This window comes from Bufo gargarizans, chromosome 4, assembly GCF_014858855.1.
Source record: "Bufo gargarizans isolate SCDJY-AF-19 chromosome 4, ASM1485885v1, whole genome shotgun sequence".
NCBI classification, from domain to species: domain Eukaryota; kingdom Metazoa; phylum Chordata; class Amphibia; order Anura; family Bufonidae; genus Bufo; species Bufo gargarizans.
This window is the reverse complement of record NC_058083.1, coordinates 47,550,232-47,570,963: the sequence shown is the minus strand read 5'-3', so window position 1 is coordinate 47,570,963 and position 20,732 is coordinate 47,550,232. Positions and strand designations below refer to the sequence as shown.

The 20,732-nt window shown below is 46.2% G+C and overlaps 1 protein-coding gene across 2 annotated transcripts in view; it reads left to right on the top strand.

The window, feature by feature from the left end:
• The first annotated feature begins 396 nt into the window (after positions 1-396).
• Positions 397-20,732, top strand: part of CHRNA2 (cholinergic receptor nicotinic alpha 2 subunit) — a 121,976-nt gene continuing 101,640 nt past the window's right edge. The window contains exons 1-2 of one of the 2 annotated variants that reach the window (XM_044291797.1): positions 397-610; positions 3,423-3,712. In XM_044291797.1, coding sequence (XP_044147732.1) covers positions 3,640-3,712 — 73 coding nt within the window. In that variant the 5' untranslated portion in view covers positions 397-610; positions 3,423-3,639. Of the gene's footprint in view, positions 611-3,422; positions 3,713-20,732 lie in introns of those variants that run through there. The other variant, XM_044291798.1, reaches the window with a different exon arrangement.

Genomic DNA, 20,732 nt, shown 5'->3' with positions numbered 1-20,732 from the left:
ATCTGATTGCATATGATACATTCAGCTCTGCTGCACCAGAACTAGGCTTGCTATATCTTACAACAGTGCCTATCCTTCTCATTACCCTGTACATGCTCAGCTCTGCTATATAGGTGCTAACTCAGCTCTTCCCTGCCAATACAATGATGTCAGCAGCTGCAGTTTGTCTTCTCTGCACCTGCACATCCTGGGCTCAGCTCTGCAGCCTGGCATCTCAGGGGTTAACCCTACACCATGGCCCCCCATCTGGAATGTCTTCACCCCCTCCTCGTGTAGAGTGCAGTTCCTGACAGGTTGGGTAGCCCTCTGCTTGCTCCTCCTCCAGCTTCTCTCCATCCATGGTCAGGTCTGGAGCTGCTTCATCTCAGCTGAACCAAGGACTACCTCCTTCAATGGTCTGGAGTGTAGAGCAAGGAGCCCAGGTGTGGAGGAGGTCCAGGAGGAGCTGGGGTCTTCTGCAGAACATTCCTCTAGTACAACTGGCATGTCAAGTGAGGGGTGTGAATACTTCTGCACCAGCCTGTCCTTCTGAAGCTACAGCAGGAGGGTGGTGGATCCAGTCAGGGAGCTCCTAATCTTCTGGAGGAATCTGGGCATCTGAGGCAAGAAGGTAAAGTTCTCCTGCTCCCTATGTTCTTCTGGGGTTTACTAGATGTAGCAGTGTTGATGCTGTCAGGTGTTACTCAAAACTATGCAAGGTGTGGCCAGGTGTTGCAGAGATGAGTTTGTTTTATGCATCCCAGATGAGTATCTCTGAGGTAGCAGAGCTGAGCATTTCTGGAGGTAGAAAAGATCCTTATAAACAATGTAGCAGAGCTGAGTATTTTTGGAGGTGAAAAAGATGTTTATTAACAATGTAGCAGAGCTGAGTATTTTTGGATGTGAAAAAGATGTTTATTAACAATGTAGCAGAGCTGAGTATTTTTGGATGTGAAAAAGATGTTTATTAACAATGTAGCAGAGCTGAGTATTTTTGGATGTGAAAAAGATGTTTATTAACAATGTAGCAGAGCTGAGTATTTTTGGAGGTGAAAAAGATGTTTATTAACAATGTAGCAGAGCTGAGTATTTTTGGAGGTGAAAACGATGTTTATTAACAATGTAGCAGAGCTGAGTATTTCTGGATGTGAAAAAGTTGTTTATTAACAATGTAGCAGAGCTGGGCAGAGCTGACACTGAAGGGATAAGTATATCTGATACGTATGATGTATCACACCTGGGCATATCTCAGGTTATGTCCAATTTAGCAGAGCTGGGCATATCAGATGTTGAGGGGATAAGTATGTGTGATGCAGCAGAGCAGGGTTTATCTGTATCTGATGTAGCAGAGCTGGGTATATTTGACATAGAAGAGATGAGTATGATTGATGTAGAAGAGATGAGAAAAGCTGACTTACAAGGGATGGTTATGTCTGATGAAGCAATGTTGGGCAGATCAAACGTTGAGGGGATGAGTATGTCTAATGTAGCAGAGCTGGGTATATCGGACTTAGAAAGAATGAGTTTGTCTGATGTAGAAGAGATGAGAATATCTTACGTAGAAAGGATGATTATGTGTGATGTAGCAGAGTGGGGTAAAGCTGATGTAGTATAGATGAGTATGTCTGATGTAGCAGACATAGATATATTAAGCTTGACATGGGTATTGTGTGTTCAGTGCAGGGGAGATGAGTTTGTCTGATGAAGTAGCAGATTATTATGTCAAATGCACCAAGGATGAGTCCATCTGACCTACCGGACATAATGATGTTAGAGGAGATTATGTAGCAGAGTCGATTATGTCACATGCAGTCCAGTGGTAGTTTATTTATTTGTTGTTGTTGGATACAGCGGAGCCTGTTACATCAATCATAGCAGATCGTCAGAAGTAGTAGAGTAGTGTTTGTAAGGTGTGGAAAGCTATAGGAAAGCGGGGGTTATGAAATGTAGTAGAGATGAGTATGTCAGATGTAGTAGAGATGACTCTGTTACTGTGATCTGTGGTCTTACATAGGGCTGGCGGTAAAACTCCTATCATACAATACGGCCCCAAAAATGTTAAAGGGTGCATTGCACTCTGCTACATGTGAGTAGTGCACACAACCCCCGCTCTGCTGTCAGTTTTGCGCTTGTTAGACATGGAAAAAGCAGCTGAGAAGAGACGATTATGGGAGAGAAGCATAGAAAATATGAAAATGATTACTGATTTATTAATGTAGAATGATTTGTATATTATTATCGTATTATTTTATGTTATATTTTTATTATTTTAATATTGTTAATATTTTTTAAAGATTTATTTTAAGTTTATTTTATTATTATTAATTATTTTTATATTATTATAATTATTTCTACACTGTGTCTCATCCTCCCTTTGCCTTCTTTATAGAACAGCATACTGTGCATTTCATAAGTCTGTATGCAATCCCCCCTCAGTTCCCGCATACACACAGATGTAGCAGAGCTGAATTTGTACTCTTTGCATGTTAATACCTCTCAGTACCCTGTAATGCAGTGGGTTTACCGGCAGTCCTATGTAAAAACTGATGACACTCATCCTGACCTCATCAGAGCATGCCAAATGACAAACCCAGCTCTGCTCTATCTCGCATAATCTGTTTTACATGATATATTATCCACTTCCAGTTTATGCAAAATGATAACTCCCAGCATGTGGCTGCCAGGACTGGCTGAGAGTTGTAGTTTTGCACCTGTATGTAGAGAGACACAGGACTGAGGGGGCTGCTAGGGGGGGGGGACACACCATCACCCCCAACTCTACAGTGACTGGAGCTGCACTGAATGGGTTAATCAGCTAGGACACTATAGGGGTCCAGTCGGGTATACTTGGGGGGTTGTGGTCTTGTTTCATGCCTTGTGTCCTTGGGATGAGGGGAGCAGGACCTGTGGTGCAGGCGGCCAGGAGGGTGCTAGTGTCAGGCAGCTCCTGAAAGCTGTCCTGGTTTTGTCTCTGCAATAACCCCCAATGTCTATTCATCTTCCCTGGGATTCTCCTAGGCATTTTCAGCAGATAAGGGGTTAATCTGCTAGGAACCCGTTTTAAGGGGGTTTGCCCCCGATGTTTTAGTCTTGGTGGTGGGGGGCTTGCCAACATGCACTGTGTCTATGGACTAAGACTGTTCATTGGGTTCTTTGTGCTTATGCCTCGTACATGTTCCCTGGGCTTTTTTTCCTAAGCCTTTTCAGCAGATAAGGGGTTAATCTGCCAGGAACCCGTTTTAAGGGGGTTTGCCCCCGAAGTTTTAGTCCTGGTGGGAGGCTTGCCAACATGCACTGTGTCTATGGGGAAAGCACAGACCATAGGAATCTGCTGTATGTGTGCACCCCCTCGTCCCTGTTGAGGGTCTTCCAGTGACTTGCAGCAGACAAGGGGTTAATCCCGCCAGCTTCTATTCTAATCTGCGCGGTGTTCTTGCTTTCAGGGCATCTTCCTCGGAACAAAGAGAATGTGAAGCCTTGCGCAGATTCCGGGGCCCCCTGGGGCCGCTCCTGGACCGCGCAGAGAGCGCACTCAGCCGGCAGCCGCTCCACTAATGGACAGTATGATGCACGCGGGCTCAGGCCTCCGCTCAGGTTAGGAGGGTCCCCGGAGGTTACAAGAAAAGCACTCGGAATATCAGCAGCTCCTCACCTGACAGCATGGGCCCCTGTGCGGCTGGCGGGCTGTCGGTGGCGGGGGCCGTATGCTACATCCTGTCCTGCACCGTGACAGGTAAGAGACATCTGTGTGAAAGTTTAAAGGGGAGCTCCGCTTGGAAAAGTTTTGGAGAGCTTGAAATCTCCCGGTGCCCTGGTGTAGGACAGGTGCCATCCTGGGGTGACTATGCTTTAGGACTTACCACCTGCTGAATCTCTAATCTCTGGTCTTGGTGGGCCAGGGGATGGGGACCTCCTGACGTCCAGCTACAGGTGACAACTATTTAGGAATGGTCGGAGGCTGCACTGGTCAATTTGTAAACTTAAAGGGACCTCTGGTCTCCCCTGACACGTCTGTTTTAGTAACTACTTGCACTCCCCATGTAATAACAATTCCGGACCATGTATTCGTATGAATCTATGATGCGCCATTCCTCTGTTATTCCTGCTAGAAGTTAGGACTGGATTGCCAGTGGTTTGCAATAAAGGTCCAGCTAGGAGTTACCAGTTGGGGTGTCCCCCCCCCCTTCCCCCGCACAATCTGGCAGCACTGACTGGATAGTATAAGACTGTGCCCCACTGCATAAACTAGTGAAAGGGGTATTCCGGTTGTTACAAGTTATCCCCTATCCACAGGATGAGGGATAAAGGTTAGATCGGTTGGGCGTCCTACCACTGGGACCACCACCAATCACAAAAACGGGGACTTCATACCTCTCAAAGTCCCCAAAATAAATAGAGTGGCAGGTCGGGCATGCACACCGCTCCATGCATCTGAAAGGGAACCCCGGAGACAGCGCTCGGCTATATACAGAACCTGAGATGAATGGAGCCGCAGGTCGGGCATGCACACCGCTCCATGCATCTGAAAGGGAACTCTAGAGACAGCGCTCAGCTATATACAGAACCTGAGATGAATGGAGCGGCAGGTCGGGCATGCACACCGCTCCATGCATCTGAAAGGGAACCCCGGAGACAGCGCTCAGCTATATACAGAACCTGAGATGAATGGAGCGGCAGGTCGGGCATGCACACCGCTCCATGCATCTGAAAGGGAACCCCGGAGACAGCGCTCAGCTATATACAGAACCTGAGATGAATGGAGCGGCAGGTCGGGCATGCACACCGCTCCATGCATCTGAAAGGGAACCCCGGAGACAGCGCTCAGCTATGTACAGAACCTGAGATGAATGGAGCGGCAGGTCGGGCATGCACACCACTCCATGCATCTGAAAGGGAACCCCGGAGACAGCGCTCAGCTATATACAGAACCTGAGATGAATGGAGCCGCAGGTCGGGCATGCACACCGCTCCATGCATCTGAAAGGGAACTCTAGAGACAGCGCTCAGCTATATACAGAACCTGAGATGAATGGAGCGGCAGGTCGGGCATGCACACCGCTCCATGCATCTGAAAGGGAACCCCGGAGACAGCGCTCAGCTATATACAGAACCTGAGATGAATGGAGCGGCAGGTCGGGCATGCACACCGCTCCATGCATCTGAAAGGGAACCCCGGAGACAGCGCTCAGCTATGTACAGAACCTGAGATGAATGGAGCGGCAGGTCGGGCATGCACACCACTCCATGCATCTGAAAGGGAACCCCGGAGACAGCGCTCGGCTATATACAGAACCTGAGATGAATGGAGCGGCAGGTCGGGCATGCACACCGCTCCATGCATCTGAAAGGGAACCCCGGAGACAGCGCTCGGCTATATACAGAACCTGAGATGAATGGAGCGGCAGGTCGGGCATGCACACCGCTCCATGCATCTGAAAGGGAACCCCGGAGACAGCGCTCAGCTATATACAGAACCTGAGATGAATGGAGCGGCAGGTCGGGCATGCACACCGCTCCATGCATCTGAAAGGGAACCCCGGAGACAGCGCTCAGCTATATACAGAACCTGAGATGAATGGAGCGGCAGGTCGGGCATGCACACCGCTCCATGCATCTGAAAGGGAACTCTAGAGACAGCGCTCGGCTATGTACAGAACCTGAGATGAATGGAGCGGCAGGTCGGGCATGCACACCGCTCCATGCATCTGAAAGGGAACCCCGGAGACAGCGCTCAGCTATATACAGAACTTGAGATGAATGGAGCGGCAGCTGGCGGGAGGTGTGGTTCATAATTGTTTATGTGTTTAATGTAAAATGTTTCAATTTTGAATTGTTTGTAAATAACTGTCTTTACTGTTATCATGTGATGCGGCTGCTGCAATGTTGCAATTTACCAAAATTAATAATCCTGACTACTAGCAGGGATGATGGGGTTTGTAGTCCAGTGGACACTGTGACGGTGTAATCTTCTCGAGCTGGGGTCTGTTATGTTTGTGCTCATTGTAAAGTCATAGGATTGTTGTGGGGTCTACGACTAGCGGAGAGCAGGGCAGTAGAGCACACGCTGGACACACGGGGTGAGGCAGCAGCGAGCTGGAGGGTCAGCATGGAGAGTCCGCTGGAAATCACTGGTCAGCAAGCTTGGAGCACCAGTCTCCACTACTCCAGTACGGAGCACAATCAGCTCTGCTGAATAGGAGTGGTGTATTAATAAGATGATGGATAAAGGGGGATACACGTCTGCAAGTCACCTCTCGCCCCTAATCCCAGGGAAAGAAGTAGGATTTAACAGATGGTCGGATGATGGTTTCCTATGCTTGTTGGGGGTCTTTCAGGGGGTCCTCATTGATGCACATTGTCAATTAGTCAAATTTGGCCATATATCCACGATACCTGTCAGCCTATTCCTCCAGACCCCCACATACACATGCATGCTCGGTTGAGTCAAGCATACATTTTCAGTGGGAGAGATGGCAACTCTGACAGCAGCTTATCTCCCCTGAGATGAAGAGGATTGGGCATGATGAAATCCAGCTGCCCGATCCTTCTCTTCCCCGACATCTGGAGAGTCAGGAGGTCCCATGTGTTGGGAAACTATAACTCCCAGCATGAACACTTGCTTGGCTTTTCTCAGAAGTCCAATAACAGTAAATGCAGCATGCTGGGAGTTGTAGTATCACAACAGCTGGATTGACATAGACTTGAAGGTGAGGATCAATAGTTAGGTCATGGAAAAACACGCCTTAAGATGTCATATATCTCCGGCTGCGCACAAAATGGAGTTACATTCTTAAAGGGACACTCCCATCACAGACATTTATAGGGTATCCATACCAGTTGTCACCTCTGAGATCCTCACCACCTATCACCCCCGTCTGCCAATTCAGGATGGCCGCATTCCCTAAAGGAATCAATAGAGAGGTGGCTGAGCTGGCATGTGCATCTCTCCATTGTAGTCTATGGAAGTTATGGAAAGAGCTGATGGGAGTTATGGGCCTGTCCTTCTCCTGATAGCCGACGGGACTTACTCCCATCAAGAATCAATGCGTAAGATGAGGATACCCCTTCAAGTAACTTCTTCAATCTGCAATCTCTAGTGAATGGATAGGCTGCGGTCTCAGTGATGTCACCACTGATCTCTAGTGAATGGATAGGCTGTGGTCTCAGTGATGTCACCGCTGATCTCTAGTGAATGGATAGGCTGTGGTCTCAGTGATGTCACCGCTGATCTCTAGTGAATGGATAGGCTGTGGTCTCAGTGATGTCACCACTGATCTCTAGTGAATGTGCAGTAAGCCGGATTGGGGTATGCTGACACTATAATATGCAATGACTGGTCAGGTGTAGGTAATAGTTAATAGTTTTTGTTCGTGACGCCAATTGCAGTGTGCGCAGGGTACATTCTCAGGGCCCTTTAAGGTGTTACAACTCACGTACCAGGTGAGGAATGCCAGAATGGTGTAATGTCTCTGTGTGGGAATAGTAATGGTGTCAACGGTGTCTCCTACCTGGGTACGGCTGGACTCCTGGATCCTGGCTCACTTGCAATAAATGAGTGTGTTGCTAGTAGGAGTAATTGAAGGATTTGGTAGTAATGAATGAGATCCAGACTTGGAATATAATTCAACTTGTCTTTACTGGAGGCAGCATTAATCCATATGAGGTACAGCAATAGTCTTGGGTCCCAGCAGGTATTGGCAATGTATGGCAGGAATCTATCTTCTGCTTCTGTCATATGCCTGGAGAATATGGCAGGAATTACTATCTTCTGCACCATCTTCTGCTGTATGGGGACTGACTAGCTGGGGAGGAATTTGGCGTCTCCTGGGCTCTGGACGTTACTCACAGTTGTGCTCACAGGGTATGGTTCTTCCTGGAGTTCTGGAGGTGGCTGCTTGCTTGTCGCCATTTGAGGCTGAAGGACTAAGACTGGGAATGGTGATCTTCGGTCTCAGCTGAGACACGATCCTGGTCTGGGATCCCTAGAACTGGGAGCTCCTGCCAGCACAGCCTTCCCCTAGCCGGGGTGGCTGGCACACTCACTGTAACTTCCTTCCCTCCCCATGAGGCAGGACATGGGCGAGCCCACTCTGCTCAAAGAAGGGGGAGCTAAACTGGAATAAACTATTCCAGTCTAGATATGCTAAACTGAACTAAGGCCCTGCTGACACATTGCTGACACCTCCTGGTGAACATGAAAATTACAGCAAAGTACATTCAAACAAGCCTTTCAATGCACATTTGTGAGGAATATTAAATAAAATCACATTAGATGACAAGGCACATGTTACCAACAAATAGTAGCGGGGAAAAAGAGTTTAGTAACATAACTCTGGGATGTTACAAATGGATAGGCTGCATTGTCAGTGATGTCACAGCTGATCTCTAGTGAATGGATAGGCTGCATTGTCAGTGATGTCACCGCTGATCTCTAGTAAATAAAAAGGCTGCATTGTCAGTGATGTCACTGCTAATGTCTAGTGAATGGATGGGCTGCATTCTCAGTGGTGTCACCAGTCTCTAGTGAATGGATAGGCTGCATTCTCAGTGATGTCACCACTTATCTTTAGTGAATGGATAGGCTGCATTCTCAGTGATGTCACCGCTGATCTCTAGTAATTAGATAGGCTGCGTTCTTAGTGATGTCACCAGTCTCTAGTGAATGGATAGGCTGCGTTCTTAGTGATGTCACCAGTCTCTAGTGAATGGATAGGCTGCGTTCTTAGTGATGTCACCAGTCTCTAGTGAATGGATAGGCTGCGTTCTTAGTGATGTCACCAGTCTCTAGTGAATGGATAGGCTGCGTTCTTAGTGATGTCACCAGTCTCTAGTGAATGGATAGGCTGCGTTCTTAGTGATGTCACCAGTCTCTAGTGAATGGATAGGCTGCGTTCTTAGTGATGTCACCAGTCTCTAGTGAATGGATAGGCTGCGTTCTTAGTGATGTCACCAGTCTCTAGTGAATGGATAAGAAGAATGATTTGTGTCTGAAAACACACGATAAGGTACCTCTTTGGGACGATCACAGTTCCAAGTTTTGTTTGGTATAAATACTATTTATTGTTCAGTTGACAACGCGTTTCGGAGTTTATAACTCCTTTTTCAAGTCATAGGGGCGCCAACAGCAAAAAGCAACAGGCAAAGGGTGGCCGGATGACTGGGGACTCCCTCTGATGTGTGCCGCTGTGTCTGGAGCGACGCCAGACACAGCAGCACACATCAGAGGGAGTCCCCAGTCATCCGGCCACCCTTTGCCTGTTGCTTTTTGCTGTTGGCGCCCCTATGACTTGAAAAAGGAGTTATAAACTCCGAAACGCGTTGTCAACTGAACTATAATTGTATTTATACCCAAAAAAACTTGTGAACTGTGATCGTCCCTGTGCGCCAAAAAGGTACCTTATCGTGTGTTTTCAGACACAAATCATTCTTCTCACCCTCAACAATCCCTAGGAGTTTTTGGCAACTCCATCCAAAGGGACTGAACGGGTACCGGCAGCACGGACCTCCCCCCCCCCCCCCACCCTCCCAACCTATTGTGTGTCTACTTTTACGGACGTTGCGCTTACACATGCACAACACCCAAAGGTGAGCACATTCCATCCATTACGCTTATCTGATTATCATTGCTTACCACCCTATGAGCGCCTCTCCCTTTTCACTCAGTGATGTCACCGCTGATCTCTAGTGAATGGATAGGCTGCATTTACATTTGGTAACATCACTTGGGGTCAGTAGAAGGCTCAGGGCCCATTTATCCCGGACCCTTTGTTCTTTCCTGCTCGTTTCCCTCTGTTGTAGCTCATCGGGACTCCCTCCATGAAGGTTCCTGAAGCAGATGACGGGTGACACAAAATGCAGGAATCCTTTGAAATACAAATTTCTGAGCCGGCAGATTGTACATAAAAGAACGATGACATCAAAAATTAATTACCAGCAATCACTGCCGCATTTCAGTCCTTCTGAATAACTGTAATAAGCTGGCTGATAGATCTGAGCTCACACAAGGCCTCCATACTGGAACCCGACCATCATCTGACAGATCCTGGATTCATCTCTATAGACCACTTGGCTCCAGTCCATAGCAGTCCAGGTTTCTCGTTCACGACACCAGTGACGGTGGCTGGTTGTCAATGGCAGGACACGTAATGGGCAACGTAACACCATATTCTCTTCTGCTAAGGCGGCGTGCTGGTTTTTCAGGGGCGCACTACCTGGGGGTGTTTAAAGTTCATATTTTGTTGTGACGCCAGTTGCAGTGAAGCAACAAAATCACAGGGCACCATTTTAATGATATGGATGGTACCCAGGGTAGGAATGCCAGAGTGGTGTACAGTGGCTTAATGTCCATTAATGGTGTTGCACTTGTCACAGTGCTCCTACCTGGATACGTTAGAACCCCAGGCGTGGCCTTCCAGAACCACAGAAAAGGGGTAGTAGTAGTAGGGGAGGAAGAATAAATTGAGTCCAGACCTTGTGATGAACTTGATAATGGCTTTCCTTGAATAAACTTTTCTCCAAACGATTTACAGGCTTTGGCATTAACTTTGGCAGGCAAACAAACTCAACTTTGCTACATCAGTTGCTCTCTGGCTCTGCTGTGCTAACAAGATAACTATGGAATTTGGCTGTAGGCTGTACTTTGCCTTGAAATCTGGGCTGTAACTTTATCCAGGGAACTTTCTCCTCCTGGCTTCTGAGGCTTCTTCGCTGTGGCCTTCAGATGCAGCTGAGCTGAAGGTGCTCTAGCTGGCTTAGGCAGGGCTCATCCAGGAGGGACGGCTCCTGATTCCTTCACCAAACAGGGGGTACTCTGAACTCACCTCTAACTAACTAAACTCCTCCCTAGAGGGAGAGAAAAGAATGGGAAGAAGATTCCATCCTTTGCAGGTATAGCTCTGCCATGCTTGCCGCCATCTGCTGGTGAACCAGGAACATTACATTATAACATAACAGTTGCATAGAAATAGATATACACATTATGCAGGATATGGAAATTAATACACAAGATGACATGAGGTTAACCATAGGAGACAGTAGTAGGGTGTAAAGGTGGTAATGCCACTCTGGGGCGTTACACTAAGTGCCTGGAAATGGTCCGGGCAGAGACAGGGGTGTAATGAAGGGGCCAAGTGTGTCTTATGGTGGACCACGAAACTGTGGGAGCTGCTCGTGCTTGTTTGGTAGATCAATCGATCCTCTCTGCTGGGGCCGTCTGGGTCGTCTGGAGCCTGTTCTCCATATGTGCATCTCTGGCCTAGATAGCGGGCAGTTCATCAAAACCACCATCCTGCGTCTTTCATGTGCCCGCTCTCAAAGTCTGTCAACTGGGAAAAATGTCTTAGAGTGCATCATGGAGACATGTCTAGCTGTCTACGCTCTCTCACCAAGAGGTACACCACCCAAAAGTAGCTTCTGAGAGCCTTTATATAGGGCAGCAGGGGAAGCACTTTTAGCATCCTTTTAGACCCAGTGTCTATGTAATCATTTACGTATCTGACGGCAGGACGAGTGAGTGGATTTCTATTATCTAATGACGTCTCACGCTTGTGAATCATATCCCAGCGCCCACATCCTGAGACCTCCGCGTGTAGACGTCTTGTTACATGTGGAGACGCAGGATCGGCTTTGCTGCTGCACTTGTCGGTGGGATGACTCGCGCTCTAGAAGTCTCGGCCGCTGTATTAGCGGCGCCTCGGCCGTACATATGACTGATGCCTCCTCTCCGGGAAGCTGACACCCGGACTCAATCCCCCCGGGACCGGTGCGGAGTGCTTACAGATGGGACAATGCGCCGAATTAATGGACGTCGTGTTCAAACACAAAGTGGAAAAATGGTGAAGAAAGCTAAAAAGAGAAATACAAGCGCCCCAAATCCTGAGAACCTACTGACCCCCATCAATCTATCGGGGGAGGGGCACTTCCATGGAGGCTTTATCTGTAGTCCTCACATTTGTTACTGTCATGTTATTTCTGGACGGAGTCTTAGTCCTTTATCTAATCTGTGGACATCACTACAGCTCCCCCTAGAGGTTGCCACCGGGACTTTTCTACTTATTATCTATCTATCTATCTATCTATCTATCATATTTATCTACAGTGGGGAAAATAAGTATTCGATACACTGGCGATTTTTGCAAGTTTTCCCACCTACAAAGAATGGAGAGGTCTGTAATTTTATTGTAGGTACACTGCAACTGTGAGAGACAGAATCTAAAATAAAAAACAACAGAAAATCACATTGTATGATTGTTATGAAATGTATTTACATTTTATTGCAAGAAATAAGTATTCGATCACCTACTGTACCAACCCGCAGGAATTCTGTCTCTCACAGACCTGTTAGTTTTTCTTTAAGAAGCCCTCTTACTCTACACTCATTACCTGTATTAATTGCACCTGTTTGAACTCATTACCTGTATAAAAGACACCTGTCCACACACTTAATCAATCGCACTCCAACCTCTCCACCATGGCTAAGACCAAAGAGCTGTCTAAGGACACCAGCAGAATAGGCCAGCAGCTTGGTGAGAAGGCAACAACTTTTGGCTCAATTATTAGAAAATGGAAGGAACACAAGATGTCAATCTTCCCCTGTCTGGGGCTCCATGCAAGATCTCGCCTTGTGGGGTAAGGACAGTGGCGTGCCTAGGTTATTTGGCACCCGGGCCGTGTCCTTTCTCTGGTACCCCCCACCCCCGCAATACTTTAAAAAAAATTGTACCCCATCACAGTAGTATTGCCCTCATTGTACAACCTTCACAGTACTTTTGTACAGATGTGTGCCCCCTAACAGTAGTTATGCCCACATTGTGCCCCCTTAAAGTACTTATCCCTTCATTGTGCCCCCTTCACAGTAGTTATGCCCTCTCTGTGCCCCCTTCACAGTAGTTATGCCCTCTGTGCCCCTTTCACAGTAGTAATGCCCTGTCTGTGCCCCTTTCACAGTTGTAGTGCCCTCTTTGTGCCCCTTCACAGTAATAATTCCCATTGTGCCCCCTTCACAGTAATAATGCCCCTTAATAGTAGCAATGCCCATTGTACCCCCTTCACAGTAATAATGCCCATTGTGCCACCTCCATAATAGAAATCCCCATTGTGCCCCCTTAATAGTAGTAATGCCCTCTGTGCTAGTAATGCCCATTGTGCACCCTTCACAGTAATAATGCCCATTGTGCCCCCTGCATAGTAGAAATGCCTATTGTGTCCCCTCTGTGTTAAAAAACAAAACAAAAAAAAACACAGTACCTACTCACCTTGTCCCGTTCCTGAAGCTCACAGTCCTCTCTCCCCGGCAGACACAGATCGCTCTGCAGCACGGTGTGGGAGGAGCTTATGCAGATTTTCGGGCTGCAGGCTCCGCCCACACATGCCGGCAGCGTGATCTGTGCCTGCAGGCTGAATGGTGGAGTGGGGAGAAGTCTTCCTGCTTCACCATTCAGTGCCCTGCCGGCCTGAAGGAGGGAAGGAGAACGGGGACCTGAGCGGTGACTGACAGGACATCCGCTCCAAGCAATGAGCGCTTCCATCTGTATTGAAGGAAGCGCTCATGGCTTCTGGACTCCGGCACCCAGAGCGGACCGTCCCCCACGTCCCTTCCTTAGCACGCCACTGGGTAAGGATGATTCTGAGAAAGGTCAGGAATCAGCCCAGAACTACACGGAGGACCTGGTCAATGACCTGAAGAGAGCTGGGACCACAGTCTCAAAGATTACTGTTAGTAACACACTAAGCCGTCATGGATTAAAATCCCACAGGACACGTAATGTCCTCCAGCTCACGCCACCACATGTCCAGGCTTGTTCGAACTTCACCAATGACCATTTGGATGTTCCAGAGGAGGCATGGGAGAAGGTCATTTGGTCAGATGAGACCAAAATAGTACTTTTTGATATTAACTCTACTCACCGTGTTTGGAGGAAGAAGGATGAGTACAGCCACAAGAACACCATCCCAACCGTGAAGCATGGGGGTGGAAACATCATACTATGGGGGTGCGTTTCTGCAAAGTGGACAGGACGACTGCACCATATTGAAGGGAGGATGGATGGGAGCACTGAAGATGGGTCGTGGCTGGGTCTTCCAGCATGACAATGACCTGAAACACACAGCCAGGGCGGAGTGGCTCCGTAAGAAGCATTTCAAGGTCCTGGAGTGGCTTGAACCCAATGGAAAATCTTTGGAGGGAGCTGAAACTCAATGTAACCGTGTGATAGCTCCGAAACTTGAAAGATCTGGAGAAGATCTGCATGGAGGAGTGGTCCAAAATCCCTGCTGCAGTGTGTGCAAACCTGGTCAAGACCTACAGGAAACGTCTGACTTCTCCATTCTTTGTAGGTGGGAAAGCGTACAAAATCGCCAATACTTATTTTCCCCACTGTATCCATCTATCTATCCAAAGAAATAGATTGAGGCAGCACTCCAGAATGGTGGATAATAGGTGGACCTTTTTATTCACCCAACTCTCAACGTTTAAGCCCAACACAATGAGGCCTTCTCTTTATCTATCTATCTATCTATCCATCTATCTATCTCCTATAGTGTCTTCCCCGCCACCACATTTATCTTCCAGCCTGAGCCCCTGTGATGAATCTGGTGCAGGTCCAGACAGTCTAAGTTCTAAGGTCTACAGACTTAATAAATCTTCCCGCAGTGTTTTCAGCCTTCCTCTATCGTCTGATGGTTATGGGATGAGCTCAGCTGTAGTGAATGTGTCCACCTGCCCCAGCCTCATAGATAGATAGATAGATAGATATATATATATATATATATATATATATATATATATATATATACTGTGTGTGTGTATATATATATATATATATATATATATATATATATATATATATATATATATATATAATAGTTTTCTATATTCTGTGACTCACTGTGTAGCAGGACTGACTGTCCACTGATTCCGGCTGTGACCACTGGATTTGGTGGACGTGTTTATAATGCGGTTTTATAAAACAAATCTCCATCTTATAAGGCCTTATTATTTGAGGGTCATCATTTTCATTATTTGGGGTCCTGAGAACAAAGGTTCTCCCTACACCTTTCCAAGTGTCCACTGGGATGAAGTCACCTGGGTAAAGGGAAGGAGATAAACTTTTAGCAGGTAAATTATTAAACAGTAAAGAAGGGAATAAGATCCGTCTGCCCATGAAATACATTGAAGTTATCCTCTAGAGTGAATGATGAGAGCTGTAGTCCTTTTCAATACTGAGTACATTCCTGATAAATCATCGTCTGTTCATTATGAGGGACTGTCAGCAAATGAGGGATTAGTGACGGGAAGCGAATGATACATTGTGTCAGCAGAGGGATTGCATGGAGACAATGTTTGATACATTGTAACATATTGTATTCATGGGGTTTTCCAGGAGCACAATATGGATGATGTGTCCTCGGGATTGGGCATCAATGTCTGATCAGTGGGGGTCCGGCTCCCACACCCCCAGCCATCAGCTGTTTGAAGAGGCTCAGGTGCCCCACCAGAGAAGTCACATTCATCGGTCACATGGCCTAGGTGCGCAGCAGTCCCATTCAAGTGAGCGGGCCAGAGCTGCAATACCGAGCGCAGCCACTATACAGCGCTGCATCCTGCTCTCAGCTGAGAAGTGGGTACAAATGGACCCCAATGAGACATCAATCATACTCTGGTCACTCTACACCATCAGTGACTTTAAATGAATGGGGTTCTCCATTCTGGGTAATAGAATGGGGTCCTAAGTAGGGGACCTGCTCTCGGGCATCCATTTGCCCTAATATGACAAATGGATAGGGGTTGTCTCTGTGCGACCCCGTTAAATTAAAATAATCTATATATTTCTTCCACCACTGCAAATTGATGTAACATTGAGATGAATGGTAGCTGTATACATGTCTATGCAGTGAGCTCCCCCTAGGGGCAATTGTAGGAAGACAGAAGTTTATCATTTGACTATAGAGGTTGTGGGAAAGGCAGCAGAGGATTTGGAGCTCTGTATCAGTCACATGTAGATCCAACATTTATAAGAATTATGGACCTTTTGAGATTACTTTGTTATTACTTTGTGCGCTGTAGAAAAAAAATCTATTGCTGCGTGGAAACCATCAACAAGTAGGTTCTTTGCTGCTGGTGGAACGTTATAGTTAATCTGAATACATCCAGCAGGCTACCTCATTAATTCTTAAATGGCTAGAAAGTCTGACTACCATTTCAGGACAGCAATATGAATGACACCCCCTGTCCATATGCCTTGGGAGGGCATATAGATGTCACACAGAGACCTTCTCTCTGGACTCCCATGGAGAGAAGCCCAACTAAGCAAGCAGATCCATCAACAGCAGCTTATTGTTGGTTTCCATGTGTAGTCTACAAACCATTCTGGGTCCTAAAGTAGGGCGCTCACCAACCAGGAGCCATATGTATACTAGTGCCTTCTTATGTGGCAGAGGGGATTTTGGGCCCCCTCAGGTACCAGGGCCCAAGTGTGACTGCTAAGTGTACCCCCTTAAGGTACACCCAAGGTTTCGGAGAAGTTTTGAATTGTCTACCTACTGGAAAACCAGTACAGATACCCTCATGTTCAGGGCATTGGCAAGGTCCCCGTTCCTCTAAATCTACCAATGGCACTTTCTTATATGCCGGTGGAGTGATCCTCTTAAAGAACTCTTGTCATGGTCATACCAGTTGCCATACAGCTTTTCTAGAAGCAGTTGCTAATAGTCCCTATTTTTGGGGACTGTGCCATGAACCAAATGGCAAAAGGTGTATGGTTTATGGTAATCTGATACACGGAGGTTCCTCAGGGGTGTTCATTGGTAAGCGAGGGTGGGGTTTAAATTATTTTTTATTTATTCTAGGATTCAGCAGGCTCCAGAAAAGATAAATATAACTCAAAGACTCTCTGTTTATTGTGGATTTAACATTGCAGATTCGGCATTCAGGGGGTCTGGGAAAGCTGGGTATGACCCCTGCAGAGCTTTAATGACGTCCATATTTATTGTAACCCAGGTTTCCTAGAACTAGATATAAGTAAGCAGCGGCCGCACAGGATTTTTTTCTTCCTTGTTGAAGATAACCGTACATTCAGAGCTGTTTTCAGCGGACTCTGCTTGTGTGTATAGACCCCTGACCTGTGCTCCGTGCAGGTGTCCTGCGTACCCCGTGTGTTCCAGTCTTAATAATTCAGCTCTAATGTAATATTTGCTCAGCCGTAGAATCCATCACAACGCAGAAATTAACGGGAATAGTCACACTTCAGTGGCCAATTATAATTAATTACATCTTTAGATTCGTTTTACGGCCTCATCTCCAGTTGACAGAGCGCGCTGCTTACTAAGCACCAGAACATTTATTGTGATGTGTCTACAGTGCTGGGTACAGACTCCATGCAGAGCAGGATGCCGGGGCCCAGGCTGATACTTCACTCTACACATCGATGATTCAGTATGTTATATGTCAGTGTTCACACAGTTCTGCTGCTTGGAAACAGTCAGCAATCCTGTGACCAGGCATACCCCATGTAGCTTAGCTGAGCCCCTCTTAGCTTTCCTACATCAGATAACTGTACAGTACATTTTGTGAAAGGAAACTTCCTAGAATTTTGCAAGGTGACCTTTTATAGCCCCAGAAGTCACTATTGTTCCTGGTTGACTTGTTCTTGAAGGTTCCTCAAGTGTTTTTAGAGTTTTGAAAAGTCCAACTTTATTACATCAGATAACTCTACAGTGCATTTTGTGAAAAGGAAACTTCCAAGAATTGTGTAAGGTGAGCTGTTATAGCCCCAGAGGCCACAATTTCCCCTGGTTGACCAGTTCTTGAAGGATCCTCAGGTGTTTTAAGTTTAGCAAAACCTATGTTATAGCATAAGCCTACATACTCATTCCATCCTTGTAGCTTTCCTACCTCAGATGACTGTATGGTGCATTTTGTGTAAAGAAAACTTCCCAGAATTTTGCATGGTGACCTGTTAAAGCCCCAGAGATCACGATTTTCCCTTGTTGACCAGTTCTTGAAGGATCTGTATGTGTTTTTAGTCTAGCAAAGCCTATGTTGTAGCATAAGCCTACATACTCATTACATTCTTCTAGCTTTCCTACATCACATAACTGTACAGGGCATTTTGTGAAAGGAAACTTCCCCAAATTTTGCATGGTGACCTGTTATAGCCCCAGAGGTCACAGTCTTCCCTGGTTGACCAGTTCTTAAAAGTTCCTCAAGTGTTTTTAGAATTTAGCAAAGTCTATGTTATGGCATGAATCCACCTCCTCATTCCAGCTTTCCTACATCAGATAACTCTACAGTGCATTTTGTGAAAAGGAAATTTTGCAAGGTGACCTGTTATTGCCCTGGAGGTCACAGTCTTCGCTGGTTGACCAGTTCCTGAAGGTTCCTCAGGTGCATTTAGAGTCTAGCAAAGCCCTCCTCTTCATTTCATCACTTCAGTTCTCCATTCTCAGGTGGCTCCAGCTTGTATCTTGCTCTCACTATGTTTTTTTCTGACCCACATGTGTTTTCTGCTGAAATACAAGCACCAAGAGACACTTTTCATAAAGGTCAATAAATGGAAAAACTCCAGGACCTCATCACCCTGGCTGGAGTTATATTATTGGCATGCTCTCCATATTTGCTTAGAGGAGATGTTACTGTATAAATGTCTAGTGAACCAGAAGAGAGAGATGGTAATGAATCCACATGTAGAGCTCATACCCATTAGCCTTGAGTGCAGCACATTGACTCTGAGGAGACGTTCACGCCTCTAGATAAAAGGCCACAGAGATGTGTCTGATGTTTAGTGCTTCCATCCCAGTGATTATTTCTTTATAATTGGAGACAGTCAGTATAAGGCTACATTCACACGTCAGTATTTTCCTATATCCCGATTTTCGGTCCGTTTTTTGCGGATCCGTTGTTCCTGAAAATGTTTCCGTATGTCATCCGTATGTCATCCGTTTTTTGCAGATCCGCAAAAAACAGAAACATGTATAAAGTTCAATAATCAAATAAAGTTGTTTGGATTTCTTTGAAAAAAAAATTCAAAAAATAAATAAAAAACCAGCGCTAGAGGGGTTAAATTTTTTTTTTTTTTAACTCCCCTTAGTCCACTTGATCACGAAGCCCGGCATCTCCTTGTGTCTCCTCTGCTGATGAACAGTACCTGGGGTGAGCTGCTCCATTAAATATCGGTTAAGGACCTTCGATGACGTCACTCCGGTCATCACATGGTCTTTTACCATGGTGAATCACCATGGTAAAAGATCATGTGACGTACCATGTGATGACCGGAGTGACGTCATCGAAGGTCCTTAACCGATATTTAATGGAGCAGCTCACCCCAGGTCCTGTTCATCAGCAGAGGAGACACAAGGAGATGCCGGGCTTCGTGATCAAGTGGACTAAGGTGAGTTACATTTTTTTTTTAACCCCTCTAGCGCTGGTTTACTATGCATTATGTATTCAGAATGATATTATTTTCCCTTATAACCATGTTATAAGGGAAAATAATGCAATCTTCAGAACATCAATCCCAAGCCCGAACTTCTGTGAAGAAGTTCGGGTTTGGGTACCAAATATGCGCGATTTTTTCTCACGCGAGTGCAACGCATGACAATGTTTTGCACTCGCGCGGGAAAATCGCGCATTTTCCCGCAACGCACCCGGCTCTTATCCGGGCAAAAAAACTGACGCCCGTGTGAAAGAGGCCTTATAGTAGTTATATTCTTGTACATAGAAGCAGTATTATAGTAGTTATATTCTTGTACATAGTAGCAGTATTATAGTAGTTATATTATTGTACATAGGAGCAGTATTATAGTAGTTATATTCTTGTACATAGGAGGCAGTGATATAGTAGTTATATTGTTGTAAATAGGACCAGTATTATAGTAGTTGAAGTGAGAGTGAGCACCATGGTGAGAGCAAAAGAGCTGTCAGAGGACTTCAGAAAAAAGATTGTAGCAGCCTATGAGTCTGGGAAGGGATTTAAAAAGATCTCAAAAGATTTTGAAATCAGCCATTCCACTGTCCGGAAGATAGTCTACAAGTGGAGGGCTTTCAAAACAACTGCCAACATGCCCAGGACTGGTCGCCCCAGCAAGTTCACCCCAAGAGCAGACCGCAAGATGCTAAAAGAGGTCTCCAAAAACCCTAAAGTGTCATCTCGAGAACTACAGCAGGCTCTGGCTACTGTTGATGTAGAAGTACATGCCTCTACAATCAGAAAGAGACTGTACAAGTTTAACTTGCATGGGAGGTGTGCAAGGAGGAAACCTTTGCTTTCCAAGAGAAACATCGAGGCCAGACTGACATTTGCCAGAGATAAAGTTGACAAAGACCAGGACTTCTGGAATAATGTTCTTTGGACAGATGAGTCCAAAATTGAATTATTTGGACACAACAGCAGAGGACATGTTTGGCGTAAACCAAACACAGCATTCCAAGAAAAGAACCTCATACCAACTGTGAAGCATGGAGGTGGAAGTGTCATGGTTTGGGGCTGCTTTGCTGCAGCAGGACCTGGTCAGCTCACCATCATAGAATCCACGATGAATTCTACTGTGTATCAGAAGGTGCTTGAAGAACATGTGAGACCATCAGTTAGAAAATTAAAGCCATGCAACATGACAATGACCCAAAACATACTAGTAAATCAACCAAAGATTGGCTGAAAAAGAAGAAATGGAGAGTCCTGGAATGGCCAAGTCAAAGTCCAGATTTGAATCCCATTGAGATGCTGTGGGGTGACTTGAAAAGGGCTGTACGTGCAAGA